At 42.8% G+C, this 15,518-nt stretch overlaps 1 protein-coding gene across 1 annotated transcript; it reads left to right on the plus strand.

The window, feature by feature from the left end:
* The first annotated feature begins 6,993 nt into the window (after positions 1–6,993).
* OTUD1 (OTU deubiquitinase 1) lies at positions 6,994–8,837 on the plus strand. Its single transcript, XM_069458842.1, has one exon. The coding sequence runs from the start codon at positions 7,070–7,072 to the stop codon at positions 8,510–8,512; it is 1,443 nt and encodes a 480-aa protein (XP_069314943.1). The 5' UTR covers positions 6,994–7,069; the 3' UTR covers positions 8,513–8,837.
* Positions 8,838–15,518: the final 6,681 nt, after the last annotated feature.

Raw genomic sequence — 15,518 nt, forward strand, 5'->3', positions numbered from 1 at the left:
CAGCATAATCTTGAAGTTATGCAAGTAATAAATAAGTATAATTTCAGGAGAGCCATAGGTTTAAATAATTAAGAGTAGCTTTCACTTCTGCCTGGAAATGTCCCCTCCAGCTAGTGTAGATGAGCTGGAGAAAGAATATTGAGGTGTTCGCATGACATGATGCCTTTTATTTATTTATTTGTTCACTTTAAATTGTCAACTCAATAGAATACAAAGCATAAAGTTATATCAGACCCACACATCACTTCCCAAGGTGCTTACCTTTCTTGCTTATATTCCATTTTTATTTGACAACATTCAGAAAATACTTGAGAGCCTGCTATGTCCTGGGCACTTTTCAGAATCTTTTTTTCCCACAACCCATATATATCATATTTTCAGTTTGGTTGGTTCTATACATGGTGAAGCTGGAACATATTCCCGTATGCTTTGTGAAGTGCTCAATAAATGATTGTGGAACAGAATGTAAAAGTATTTTTTGTAACATGAAGACTACACAAAAAGTTTTTTGAAGAAACTAAAATTATGAATGCAAATGGCATTTCATTTCATTAGCCTAGCTCCTTAAATATCTCTTTCACCTGGGCATAAATAATTTGGTTTATTTATATACTCCTTTATATCATTTTAATAATTACATTTAAGTTGCCATATATAGAGTACCATGAATTTGTCAGAAAAATCATTAAGATATATAAATATCTGTGATTTATGCAATAATGGCATAAAATATTTTTACTGCTCAGACATTTTTAAGTAATACATAATCAACCTCACTAAAACCTATTTTCTTTCTTTTTATAAAAATTATTTATTCATATATTTTTGAGACAGAGTCTCACTCTGTTGCCCAGGCTAGAGTGCCATGGTGTCAGCCTAGCTCTCAGCAACCTCAAACTCCTGGGCTCGAGCAATCTTCCTGCCTCAGCCCCCGAGTAGCAGGGACTACAGGCATGCGCCACCATGCCCGGCTAATTTTTTCTATATATTTTTAGTTGTCCAGCTAATTTCTTTGTTTCTTTAGTAGAAACAGGATCTTGCTCTTGCTCAGGCTGGTCTCGAACTCCTGAGCTCAAACGATCCTCCCGCCTCGGCCTCCCAGAGTGCTAGGATTACAGGCGTGAGCCACCGTGCCCGGCCCCGGCTAATTTTTCTATATATATTTTTAGCTGTCCATATAATTTCTTTATTTTTAGTAGAGATGGGGTCTCACTCTTGGTCAGGCTGGTCTTGAACTCCTGACATTGAGCCGTCCTCCTGCCTCGGCCTCCCAGAGTATTTTATCTTTTGAAGTTAGCATGGAGATAATTTAGAAATGACTGTAGATTTCTTTCCTGTGGCATGACTGAAAAGATTCTTAGTTGGTTTATTACTGAACTCCCCAGTATTTAATAAGTACGGCCAAGAGACTGAATACCGTATTAAACATGACCGCGTGTGGCTCAAATTCAAGAACTAGACAGGTTATGAAGTAAGGTCTCACTATGTTTTCCAAGCTGGACTCAAACTCCTGGGGTCAAGCAATCCTTCCAGCTCAGCCTCCAGAGTAGCTGGGACTACAGTGCCAGTCCATAACATGTTTTCAAAATATTCTCATCACCTCAAAATATCACTCTGCATTCCCTCCTCACCCCAAACCCTGGTAACCACTATTTCCTATCTCCATGGATTTCCCTATTCTGGACATTTCCTGTAAATGCAATGATACATTTTGTGGCCTTTTGTATCTGGCTTTTTCCACGTAGCATGTTCTCACGTCCATCCATGTTGTAGCATGTATCAGTACTTCATTCTCTTCATGGCTGAATAATATTCCATTGTATGACTATACCACATTTGCTTTATCCGTTCATTACTTGATGGATATTGGCGTTGTTTTGCTTTTTGGATATTATGAATAATGCTACTATGAACACTGATGTACAAGTTTTCTCGTGGACATATGTTTTTATTTTTCTTGGTTATATACCTAGGTGTGGAAGTACTGGATTATACAGTAACTCTATATGTAACCTTCTGAGGAACTGTCAAACTGTTTTAAAAAACTGTCTGCACCATTTTATAATCCCACAAGCAATGCAAGAGGATTCTAATTTCTTCACTTTTTCACCAACACTTGAAATTGTCTGTATTGTCTGTCTTTCTTACAGCCATCCTAGTGGGTGTGAAGTATATCTCATTGTAGCTTTGATCTTCATTTTCCACGTCACTAATGATGTTGAGCATCTTTTCACATGCTTCTCAGCTGTATGGATATCTTCTTTGGAAAAATGTCTCTTCAAATTAATACACATTTTTATTGATTCAAATTAATGGCAAATAATGCTCATTTAAAAAACTGGGTTATTTTTCAATTTATTATTGAATTGTAAAACTTCCTTATATATTTTGAATAGAAGTCCCCTATCAGACATATGACTTATAAATATATTCTTCCATTTTTCAGGCTTTTTTTCACTTTATGATTCCTTTGAAGCACAAAAGTTTTTATTAATAATTTTGATGAAGTCCAATTTTTCTATTTTTTTCTTTTGTAGTTTGTGCCTTTGATGTTATATCTAAGAAACTACTGCCTAACCCATGGTCATGAACATTTATGTCTATTATTTATTCTAAGAGTTTTATAGTTTAAAGTCAATTGACCACGAATGTATGGATTTATTTCTGGACTCTCAATTCTATTCCATTAAGCTATATGTTTATGTTTATCTCAGTAGCATACACTCTTGATCACTGTAGCTTTGTGGTAAGTTTTGAAATTGAGAAGCATGAGTTCTCCAACTTTGTTTTTTTTCAAGATTGTTTTACATGGTAGGTTAATAAAGACATGACTAATGAATGAATAAATGGATGAACATATGAGTTTTTTAAAGTTTTAACTATTTTGGGTACAAAGGATAAGAGGTTGGGAATTATATTATTTTTAAAGGAATATTGCTAAGAGACGGTAGTATTCAGGTATATGTTCCTTTTTAAAAATGCCAGAATTGGTTCTATTTTATAAAAATGACTTTGGTGGCTAAGTTTCTACTGCCTGGGCTGCACGACAGAATCTGTTTCTGTATTTTTTGTAATTGGCACCACTGCTATCAGCATAGCTGGTATCCAATAAATACTCATTGATTAACACCCTGTCCTTTCTGTTTTGTTTTAACCTTTTGGTTCTCTTGTTGCTACCCTTTGGTTTATAGCTACTGACATTCCTGTTTTTCTAGCCTGTATGATAACTAAGCAATCGATTTTGGTTTAGAATCCTATTTTCCTAAATTTCCACCAATTTTCTACACAGCATCAAAACATGCTGGATAGATTATTTTCCAAGAATGGAATCATTAGGGATTCTTTTTTTTTTTTTTAACTGGATGTATTTAGTGTTTATTTCAAGATATAGGATTCAGCTTCTTTGCACAGGTTTTTTTTTTTTTTAAATCACAATTATGGTCTTCCCATGCTTTTAAAATATAGTTTATAGCAAAAACTTTAACAGTTATTCTATGCTTTAGGACCCTTCTCCTAAGGAGCTTACAGTTGAGGGGGGGTTAACAGTGAGCAAACCATCCGGAATAAAACAATTTATCCCATGAACACTTACAGCTCTTCAAACTTTCTAACAGTGTAGCCATTTATCATGTATATTAATTTTAATTACATGATGATAGATGATTGTATGAACTCATTTTTTCCCCCTGAAGTTGCTCTTGGTCTTATCTCCCATATTGTAATGAAACTGCCTGAGGCTAAGAACCTTGGCTTGAGTCTCTACCATTGCTCTGCTGGTTGCATTATTTTCATCACACTTACCTAGGAAGTCATGCTTTGCTAAAGCCTGATGCATCCCGGGCTGGGCACGGTGGCTCACGTCTGTAACCCTAGCACGGTGGGAGGATCACTTGAGGTCAGGAGTTCGAGACCAGCCTGAAAAAGAGCGAGACCCCATCTCTACTAAAAATAGGAAAAAAAAAAAAAAAAAAAAAGCCTGATGCATTGTGAAATAACTTCCATCTTCCAAGATTCCCAGGGCTCTTGTAAAACTTCTAGGAATCAGTGTTACGGATCTTTTATTATAGAATTTGTCTAAAGACCAGAAAGAAAAAAATAAACTTCAATGAATCAGCTTACAATATTCAGATGTAAACCAGGCAGAACAGAACAAATTTGCCCATGCTGTAATAATGTTTACTATCAGCAGCGAAATTCTAGCCATTATTTGTTCCTGCAAGCTTCACAGGGCAGGGACCGTGGAAATCTTGTTTACTCCTGTGTTCTCAATGCCTGATGCATAGTAAATACCAACATATATTGTACTTGGTGGTACAATTACACCTTTCATATCTGAAAAGGTATTAAGGAGATTGCTGGAGGAATCAGATTTGCCAGCTCCTCTTCCCCACCCTAATGGCTTTGCTATCACTTGCAAGGCCTTGCCTTCCCTAAGCTTCCAAGGGCTAAAAACAACTCCGTTCCAAGGCTGTCAATCATTCCTGCTTTGAAGGATTCCTGAAGTATCACCTCCTCCAGGAAGACTTTCCAGATTGACATACATGGACACTGATTCCCACATCCAATATGCAGTCTTGCATAGTCTACTGCCCCCACGAAAACTAAAAGGAAAAAAAAAATAAGGCCCTCATGTATGTTAAAGTTTTGAATCTTTACATCTTTGTTTTTGTTGCTAACTTGGTACATCAGAAGTAGCCTGTCTTCTGTGTACCTAGTGTTATTTTTTTTCCCTGTGTTTTCCTCAACCTGTTAAAACCCATTCCCTTTTTTTTCTTTGAGACAGAATCTCACTCTGTCACCTAGGCTAGAGTGCCATGGTATCAGCCTAGCTCACAGCAACCTCAAACTCCTGGGCTCAAGCGATCTTCCTGCCTCAGCCTCCCCAGTAGCTGGGATTAACAGGCACGCGCCACACATCTGGTTAATTTTTTTTTTTTTTTTTTTTTTTTTTATTCTTAGCAGAGATGGGGTCTCGCTCTTGCTCAGGCTGGTCTCTAACTCCTGACCTCAAGCGATCCTCCCCCCTTGGCCTTCCAGAGTGCTAGAATTACAGGTGTGAGCCCCTGTGCTTGGCCTTAAAATCCATTCTTGCTTTAAGATATAAACTCTAATTATTTTCCTTCCCTCTCTCCAGGCTTCTGTTATGCTAGCCTGTTACATACACACTGGGTACTCAGTAAATATTATTTGAGGATTGTCTTCTTGTTAATATTAATAGTCTTGTCTTCTGTTTGACCAGCTACTGAAAGACAAAGGGAACAGTTCAGTATGATGTGCTCAATGCACATAGTAACAGACACTCAACAAATCGGTTATGAAATCCAAGTACAATAATTTCCCTTTTCTAAGCCATGGGGACTCCAAGCTCCTGAGAATTTTAAAAGATGGCTAGTCATTCACCTTCTCCGGAGTTAGTTTACCTAATTTACCTAAATTTACCTGATTTACCTAACTAGTTGGAATGACTAGAGCTGGCAGTCATACACCCATGGCAAATTAAAAGCCCTGGCTAGGGTCAAGACAAATAGATACTAATTCTGGCTTCTCCACTGCCTGAGAAAACCTGGGATCTCGTTTTCCATTTATTCATTCACTTAGTAAATATTAATTACCTCTAATTATGTGCTAGCCCCTGTGTTAGGGGATGGAAGTCCAATAGAAAACAAGACAAAGTCTTTCCATTGGTGGAATTTACATTTCCGGTGAAAGGTGGGGTGAGGTGCATACCACAACCTGCTGGCTCAGTTTCCCATCTCCAAAACAGTGGGATAGCTTCTGGGTACACCTTGAATGTTTAGGGCCTGTTAATTTAGCATTTGATCAAAGCTCATAGTAGAGCAAAAGTCTCCCGCTACAGAAGTCAGTACGTGGTTGATGAAATGAATATTCTGACTTTCTTTCACGAAGGACAGCATTACTAACGTGGTTCAGTAGCAGTGTTTTCTGTATTCGACCCCGCCCAGGAATGCAAGTCGCGACTTTCTCTACTGCCTCTGACCTTAGGTTAGCATCCACACCTATTTTCAAAAGGCCCAAGGTGGCATGGCATTTGGTATTCTGAGACAGACTGTTGGAAAGGCTTCCTTCCTTTTGCCCAGGCTATGTATTTGCCAGATGCATGGGTTAGGGGTGCAGAAAAGCTGGTTTCGGCTTAGCAGGGCAGCAAGATCCTGGGGAGGAAGCGACCTTAACAAGCGAATCCAGGAACTGAATCGATAAGACGCAGCGGTGAATGCCAGCAGGAATGGTGGCCCACGACCATAGAGGCCGTACAGGTTTTAGGGCAGCACTCTGTCCTCCACACGCAGCCCGGAGGCTGGGCTTTCCGAGCATTCCGGCTCGCCTCCAGTAGCGCCCATCCCGCCGCGACCCGCAGCAACCGCGGCGAGTGGCGCAGCTCGGAAACCTGTGGCTCAGGTGGGGGGAGGGTAGCGATTCGCCGGAGTCGCGCGGACTACGGCCAGGAATGCTACGACTGCGCAGGCGCCAGAGCCTCGGCGCGCCGGGGCCGACCCTACCCGCGCGCGCGCTGCGGGCCACGCCCATGACGTCCGCCGAGCGGGGCGGGGCGCGGCCGGAGGGGGCGGGGCGAGCCCGCGCAATTGAATGGGGCGCCGCGACGAGCCGCACATTCCAGAGGGCTCACGTGACGCGTCCGCGAGGCCTGAGGTAAACAACCGCGGCCACGCCTCCCGGCCCTCCGCGCGCCCCGCTCTGCTCCTGGCCCGCGGGACGCGCTCCAGCTGGGCGGGCGGCTTCCTCCGAGAGTCCCCAGCGGCCGGCGCGGGCCGGCGCGGCGCCCCGGGGCTGCGGGCCGAGCGCACCGGCAGGGGTCGAGCGCGCGTCCCCTCCCCGCCCCCATCGCGCGCTGTGGCGCAGCAGGAATTTGGCCGGGACCCGGGCGCTATTTGCGGCTCTTGACGCGCGGCGGCCGGTTGTCCTGCGGTCATTGCTATTCTCGGGGCACTGGGTCACTGCGCTCGGCCGGCCCCCTCCCCCGGGCCCGGAGGGTGTGTCCCCCGCTCGGGGGCTCGCCGCGCTTATAAGGGGCCGGGCGGCGGGCAGGGACATGCAGCTCTACAGCAGCGTCTGCACCCACTACCCCGCCGGGGCGCCGGGTCCCACGACCTCAGCCCAAGCTCAGCCCGCAGCCGCCGCCGCCGCCGCCTCTTTCAAGGTCTCGCTGCAGCCGCCGGGCGCCGCCAGCGCAGCGCCCGAGCCCGAGACCGGTGAGTGCCAGCCCGCCGCGGCTGCCGAGCCCCGGGAAGCCGCCGCCGCCAAGATGCCCGCCTTCTCCTCCTGCTTCGAGATGGTGCCCGGGGCCGCCGCGCCCGCCTCCGCCGCCGGCCCGCCCGGCGCGTCTTGCAAGCCGCCGCTGCCGCCGCACTACACGTCCACGGCGCAGATCACCGTGCGGGCCCTGGGCGCCGACAGGCTCCTGCTGCACGGGGCCGAGCCGGGGCCCGGCGCTGCGGCGCCCGCCGCCGCCCAGCGCGGCCGCTGCCTCCTGCTGGCGCCCGCGCCCGCGGCCCCAGTGCCGCCGCGGCGGGGCTCCTCGGCCTGGCTCCTGGAGGAGCTGCTGCGGCCCGACTGCCCTGAGCCCGCGGGCCTGGACGCCGCCCGGGAGGGGGCCGACAGAAACTTCCGACTGAGCGAGCACAGGCAGGCCCTGGCTGCTGCCAAGCACCGAGGCCCCGCGCCGCCCCCGGGGAGCCCGGAACCCAGTCCCGGCCCGTGGGGCGAGGAGCACCTGGCGGAGAGGAGCCCCCGGGGCTGGGAGAGGGCCGGCGACCGCAGCGACCCTCCCGGCGGGGACGTGGCGTGGCGGCCGGACCCTGATGCCGAGGTGCCCCCCACGCGGAGCGGCGAAGCTGTCCAGAGCAGCGCGGCAGAGACAGTGGTCGTGTCCAGGTCCGATCCCAGAGACGAGAAGCTGGCCCTGTACTTGGCCGAGGTGGAGCGGCAGGACAAGTACCTGCGACAGAGGAATAAGTACCGGTTCCACATCATTCCCGACGGCAACTGCCTCTACCGAGCTGTCAGCAAGGCCGTGTACGGGGACCAGAGCCTGCACCGGGAGCTGAGGGAGCAGACGGTGCACTACATCGCGGATCACCTCGACCACTTCAGCCCCCTGATTGAGGGCGACGTGGGGGAGTTTATCATCGCTGCTGCCCAAGACGGGGCGTGGGCCGGGTACCCTGAATTGCTGGCCATGGGGCAGATGCTGAATGTGAACATCCACTTAACTACTGGAGGGAGGTTAGAGAGCCCCACGGTGTCTACTATGATTCACTATTTGGGCCCTGAGGATTCCCTACGGCCTAGCATTTGGCTTAGTTGGCTTAGTAATGGACACTATGATGCGGTATTTGATCACTGCTATCCCAACCCAGAGTATGACAACTGGTGCAAACAAACTCAAGTGCAAAGAAAACGCGATGAAGAACTTGCCAAATCCATGGCCATATCCCTATCCAAAATGTATATTGAACAAAATGCATGCTCTTGAAATGTCTGGAAACCTTACACCCTGGGAAAATTACATAAGTAACTTATGTGTTTGGAGAATCACATGAACTCTAATCAGGGTAATAGCACTTTTAAATTTTTTAGTAGATTTACTGTAGGTGTAATGCCTTAATCATTTTTTTTGAATGTTTTCTCAGAGCTGAAGGTTGCTGGGCACCTAAATGATGTTTCATGATCGCTTTGGGTGATCTTACTGCTATTTATAATTTGCTGTATAAAGTGAGCACTACTTGATTTGCAAGCTAATTTCTCACAGTGTAAATTTGTTCATTCCTGGTAGTCTATTTTCTATAAAAATGTATTTTTGCACAACATTTTTAAAAATGGGTATACCTTCATCTATGATGTGTTCCATTTTCACAAACAGCTTTCAGGCATAAATCCAGAGAAGTGCTTTATATGAAGTTTATTATTTTGAACAGAGTTTGTGATTTAGTAGTTACTTTCTGTTGTTGAAATTTGAATTTGACAAGTCTTAGATAATTATTTCAAATGGATTTTGATGCATTCTTATTACCAGATTGGCTCATTCCATTTTGATGAAAACAGATTTGTTGTTTCGGAAAATATTTATTTTTCTAGAAATGGTCAATCCTTTAAAGAGAAAAACCTAAGGTTCCGAAGATTTTTTTTTTTTTTCTCTCTTTAAGGGATATTACTAGGTCATGAATGAAAGTCTGATATTTGCTGATGGCAGAGTGATTATTCCGTACTCTGGTTGATGTTTAGAGTAGATTGTCTGGTGCTCTCAATTGTTTTTATTTACATTTGTGATTTTGTTATAAAAAATTTACTATGGTATAAAACTTTGTGACAAGATAAGTCTCCTGCTTTATATAGATTCTTGGATTCAACTAAGAGATTTCAAGGCTAATAGCATAAATGCCTGGAACCAACGTTGACAATTATTTTATAGCAGGAGAATACTATCTTAATATTCTTTTTAAATTCTTTAAAAAGGCAAAATAGGATTGCCCTGTATTAATGTAAAAATGTCTGTAAACAGAGCTTGTATGGTTTGCTGGGTCAAACAATGTTTCCAACTTAAAATCTATCTCATTGCCACTTTAACTACTTTTAGTCATATTTATTAAGTAATGCAGTTTGTACTTTTTTATTTTGTAACATTTTGTGACTTTTTTGTACAAAACTGTATTTGTACAATAGAGCTATTCCTAGCTGATGGAATGAATGAATAAAATGCAAAATTTTACTTTTACGGTGTCTTTTTGGATAGTCGTTTTAAAATTTGGATATTTGTAGGAAACTTTCTTACACGTACACTTCTTTTTTTCATAAGGCTGTCAAAGAATTATGAGAGAGGTTTCTTAAATTCTCACATGAACAGGATAGGCTAATCATGAGTAATTTCAAAGGGTAAGTCTCAATAAAATATAATTTAAAGGTGGAGTAACTCAAGAAATTGCTCTCATTATTTCTAATTATAAATCCTATCTAAGATTATAGCTGTACCTATTGGCTAATGAATAAGGAAGTGTAAGGATCGTGTTAACTAGCACGAAAATTAAATGTCATACTTTTGTGTTCCACTCACTCTCAGTATAGATTTTCATGTTTTAAAGAGTAACAAAAGAAGTGCCCTAATTTTTTATCTAGTCTGGTCTTGAGACCATGGGAATTTAAGATGTTGAAAAGTGCATGCTATGGTTTGAATGTCCCACTCCCCCCCCAAAAATTTATGTGTTGCAACTTAATCCCCATTGTGGTGGTATTAAGAGGTAGGGCCGGCCGGGCGCGGTGGCTCACGCCTGAATCCTAGCACTCTAGGAGGCCGAGGTGGGCGGATCGTTTGAGCTCAGGAGTTCGAGACCAGCCTGAGCAAGAGCGAGACCCCATCTCTACTAAAAATAGAAAGAAATTATATGGACAGCTAAAAAATATATATAGAAAAAATTAGCCGGGCATGGTGGTGCATGCCTGTAGTCCCAGCTACTCGGGAGGCTGAGACAGGAGGATCGCTTGAGCTCAGGAGTTTGAGGTTGCTGTGAGCTAGGCTGACGCCATGGCACTCACTCTAGCCTGGGCAACAGAGTGAGACTCTGTCTCAAAAAAAAAAAAAAAAAAAAAGAGGTAGGGCCTTTAAGGAAAAGATTTAAGTCTTGAGGACTCTGCCCGCATAAGTGGATTTGGTGCTGGAGGTAACTACCTTAGGCTCTTCCCTCTTCTGCTGCTCTGCCATCTGAGGACACCTAGATGGTGTCATCTGTAAGGAATGGGCCTCCACCAGACGTGGCACCTGCCAGCACCTTAATGTTGGACTTCCCAGCTTCCAGAACAGTGAGAAAAATTTCTGTTTGTTTAAGGTGCTCAGTCTCGGGTATTTTGTTAGAGCAGCACAGATGGACTAAGTCAGGGCACCTGTTGGGGTATGTTGTGTAGTGCAGAATAAAAACACCTGATTTGGATTTTTTACTTTTCATTTGGTCATTTAGATGTCATGGTCATAGACACAACTGAGCGTGATTGAGTTCATTGCTTAACATTTTTGGAAGGATGCCATTGGTTATCTAGAAAAGACAATTTGTTGAAGGTGTAGGTGTTAGCTAACCATAGATCCTGGATTTTGTAGGTAGGTTGCTTCATGGCTTCACTAAGTATTTGGGAAGAGAGAAAACTTTTATTTGAATTACACGGCTACCTCTATTCTTTATTTCAAGCTGAATGAAATTTGCAGGTGCTTAAAATTTACTCTATAATGAATGGACAGGTATAAATTTCTAAGAAGCGTTCTTTAAGCCTATTGCTGTTTTTAAATAGATTCCTTTGCATTCTGTTTCATTTTCAAATTAGGACCTGGGTCCTTGATTTAGATTCTGAAGTGTGATGTTTTTAAACAAAATGGATCCTAAGATCTTACTACATGGTTGCATGTTTTTTTTAGTTGTCTGGCCTAAAAGGCTTGTTTATGTCTTTGCTATTCTTTTTCAGTGGTTTAGTATTTTGTTGTTTTTGTTTTTGAAGGGGAACGTAGTATTTGTCACTCCCTTATGCTTAATATTTATTCTCTACTGCCATACCAGTTTTAGATGTTAGCAGGAGTGGTCCTGTATCACTGAAGACTTGAACAATTGAGCAACTGAAGATGTGGGAATGTGGTTAACACTTTTAGCAAACAGATTTATTATGCCAGATGCATTACTTAAGTTACTCTTTGAATTCAAGAGACTCAAAACTGTATGAAGGAAATGGTAGATGCTGTGTGTTCTCTAAAGTTTCTTTGATTTATTGCCTTTCCTGTAAAATCTGATGGGGAAGCCTAAAATCTATAAGTAAACCCAACTGTGGTGTTTTCAGGTAAATTAGTATGGAAATCGTACTTTTAACTTGAGAATTTTATTAAAGTGGCACATAGATTAAAAACTATGCTAGAAATAACTTTTAGTGTGATTTTTTTTGATTACTGTTTAATTTAAAAACTGAAATGAAATACGACTTCAACCTTTTGGCAAAAACCTAATTTCTGAGTTCATTTCCCACTCAGATGTTTTCTCTAAGACAAGATAAAATTTACTCATTTTAGTACATTTAATTGGATTATTAAACCGCTATTGATAAGTGGCACAAAGACATGTACATGTGATACTTGAATTACATTTTTCTAAACTTGTAGTTCATATGCTTTATATCAAAATTTTTTCATTTGGTAGAAAGCCTTTTCTCAGGAACCACATTATAGAGGAGAGGAAATACCTTAGGATTCCGTGAACGTCAGAATTGGTTAACCTCAGCTTGATTGAATACTCCTGTGTTGAAATATTTTCTTTATTTACATTTATTTTATGTTTTTCCTATTTCCCTAAAAGTTAAAATCTTAAAATTTTACTATGATGTTCAGTGTGCTCAAATGGAGGAAAGGCATTAAAGAAGAAAAAATAGATTTTACTCTTTTGGACATCTGATAATTTGATATATAGGTAAATGTACTGGACAAATTAAAATATGTAAGCGTGGGCACATTAAAGAGACAGTTATTTGTCATATGAAATCTTAAGTTCAGATTTTTTTTTTTTTAATATCCGTAGAGTGTCTGTAACTATCTCAAAGAGCTACTGAGAAACTAGATGTTAATTCAGTTTTTTCTTTTTTTTAAGAGACAGGGTCTCACACTGTTGCCCAGACTGGAGTACAGTGGCAAAATCATAGCTCACTGCAACCTCGAGCTCCTGGGCTCAAGCGATCCTCCTGCCTCAGCCTCCTGAGTAGTTGGGAATACAGGTTCGTGCCACCACACCTGGCTGATTATTTTTTGTAGAGAAAGAGTCTCAAACTTCTGGCCTCAAGTAACCTTCCCCCCTTGGCCTCCCAAAGTGCTGGGATTACAGGCCTGAGCCACTGTGCCTGGCCATGATTCAGTTTTATTCCCCAAATGAGCTTAATGGTCATGGACTGTGTTATGTTCCCTGTTGAGTCACTGGGTGACAGCCCAGTACTTCGCAGAGTGGGTCCTCAGTAAATTATTGTTGAAGGAAGGAATAAATTGAAGGGAAATGCAAGCTTTGGAAAATGGTTGATGTAAAATTAAATGAAAATGATTTGACTCTGTAAGTATTGGGCAGTAGCTCTGACAAAGTAATTCTGGGAGTTTTAAACTAAAATAGTACTGTAAAAACGCAGCGAGCCAGGTGCCCAGTGGCACGCATCTGGTCGCAGCTACTCAGGAGGTGGGAGGAGCATTGCTTATGCCCAGGAGTTTGAGCCTGGCGTGGGCAACAGAGAGAGACCCCTGTCTTTAAAAAAAAAAAAAAATTGAAATATTGAATTCTTTAATCAACAAAATAATTTTTGAAACCAAAAATTAAAATTTACTGATTTTGTGTTATCTTCCAAACATTGTAAGAAACTAATCCAACAGAAATTATTTAAAAATAGAATTTACATTAAGCTGAAGTGATTTTGAAAGAGTTGCCTTGTCCAAAGGGACTTGCTCTGGTTTGCTTTGTGGGTTACTGGCGTCCCAAGTCCAGTCACAGCAATTCCTAGTGTTGCTCTTTTCTTTCCATAGCCTGAGTTGAGAAGGGAAGTGGAACGGATTGCAAGCATGCTTTAGGACTGTTGTGTTCCATAGTGCATGCTTGTGCCATTGGGCAGCGGAGCCAGGACAAGTGTATGACTCAGAACAGATCTACTAGGGGGAGAAAGTCAGTGTATTTCCCCCTGCTATAAATTAGGTCAGTGACAATTATTTCATGAGTAAAAGTCAGAGAGACAGTCCATTGTCATCAGGTTACTCTTAGTAAAACCTTATCTAGGCTGGGCGGGGTGGCTCACGCCTGTAATCCTAGCACTCTGGGAGGCCGAGGCGGGTGGATCGCTTGAGGTCAGGAGTTCAAGACCAGCCTGAGCAAGAGTGAGACCCCGTCTCTACCGAAAAATAGAAAGAAATGATCTGGACAGCTAAAAAATATATGGAAAAAATTAGCCAGGCATGGTGGCACATGCCTGTAGTCCCAGCTACTCGGGTGCCTGAGGCAGGAGGATTGCTTGAGCCCAGGAGTTTGAGGTTGCTGTTAGCTAGGCTGATGCCACGGCACTCTAGCCCGGGCAACAGAAGTGAGACTGTCTCAAAAAAAAACAAAAAACCTTACCTAGCCTTGTTTCTCACAATTGAATTTTCCAAATAATTGAACAATCCATTTATGTGTAAAATATAAAGCAAGCCAAAGAACTGCTCTGATGGAATTCTTTAAGAAATAATTTATGGTATACTTACTTGTCTTTCTAAAATTGCTGAATATAGTTTAATCTTTCTTTAGTACCACAGGGCTCTGATGATGGCATGGCTATGTTGCATGGCGTGGGGGAAGCCCGGGCAGATTGCTGAGGGGTGGTAGTTCATTTGTGCTTTAAGGGATCTGAGTGCTGGGACTTTTATCTCTGTGTTTTATACTTTCCTGTCTACTTCCTTACACTCTGATTGCTCGCCCCACCATTGTCGCCTTCCAATCCTAATTCCACTAAGTACTATGATTTCCTATGCTCAGAGACACCAGCAACCATGCTTGTTAGAACTGACTCTTCAATAACCAGAAACGGGTTTCAAATTCAGAACTGGGGTGCTCTGCTGGGAGTAATGTGCTTAAGCTTTAGGTTTGGGTCAACAACAGAGCTTTTTTACTGCCTTCTTTGTCTTTTTTGCATTCTTTAGTGGTGTCCTGGATTTGTCTGGTTAAGGGATCTCTGAATGTATGCAATGGCAAATTTTCAAAACAAACAAATTTGGGGTTGGTAGTAATCCTCAAAATTGGAGCTGATTTGTCATTGCCTGGGTAAAACTTCGCTTCCTCTCTGCCATATGTAATCCTTCATAGTAAGTCTCCACCACTGTCTTCCTTTTATTTACACATTTTTGTATTTAGTTTTCTGGTCCACTAAGCTGTGGCAATTATAAGGCAATTCAAATACTATGTCTTCATTGATGACTCTAAATCACAGTGTGCATAGATAGGTCTGTTACAAATATGACAACTGTCTTTGAATTTCCTTTCCTTAATACTTTTTTTTTCTTTATTTCAGCTTATTATGGGGGATACAGAAGTTCAGGTTACATACATTGCCCATGTACCACCTGTCCCCCCAAGTCAAAGCTCCAGGCGTGGCCGTTCCCCAGTGCGCATTGCACTCATCATGTAGGTATACACCCATCCCCTCCTCGCATCCCCCCTCCCCGAGTCAGCACCTTCAAGGTGACCATTCCCCAGACGGTGCGCAACGCACTCATCATGTAGGCATACACCCATCCCCTCCCCCCACCCCCTTCCTTAATACTTTTTAACTGTGTTTGTATTACCTCTGTATGGGTAAGTTAGTCTTCCTCATCTTGGACTTCTCTTTGCACGAGAGTAAAATATTTTTTTCTCGTGTTGATTAGAATAGTTGAATAGATTCAGTAGGTACCCTACATTGACATGCTGACGAGTAGAACCTACCTGGACAATGACAATTTGAAAAAAGGAAAGGATGGATTC

Source organism: Eulemur rufifrons, chromosome 25 (genome assembly GCF_041146395.1).
Source record: "Eulemur rufifrons isolate Redbay chromosome 25, OSU_ERuf_1, whole genome shotgun sequence".
Taxonomy (NCBI): Eukaryota; Metazoa; Chordata; class Mammalia; order Primates; family Lemuridae; genus Eulemur; species Eulemur rufifrons.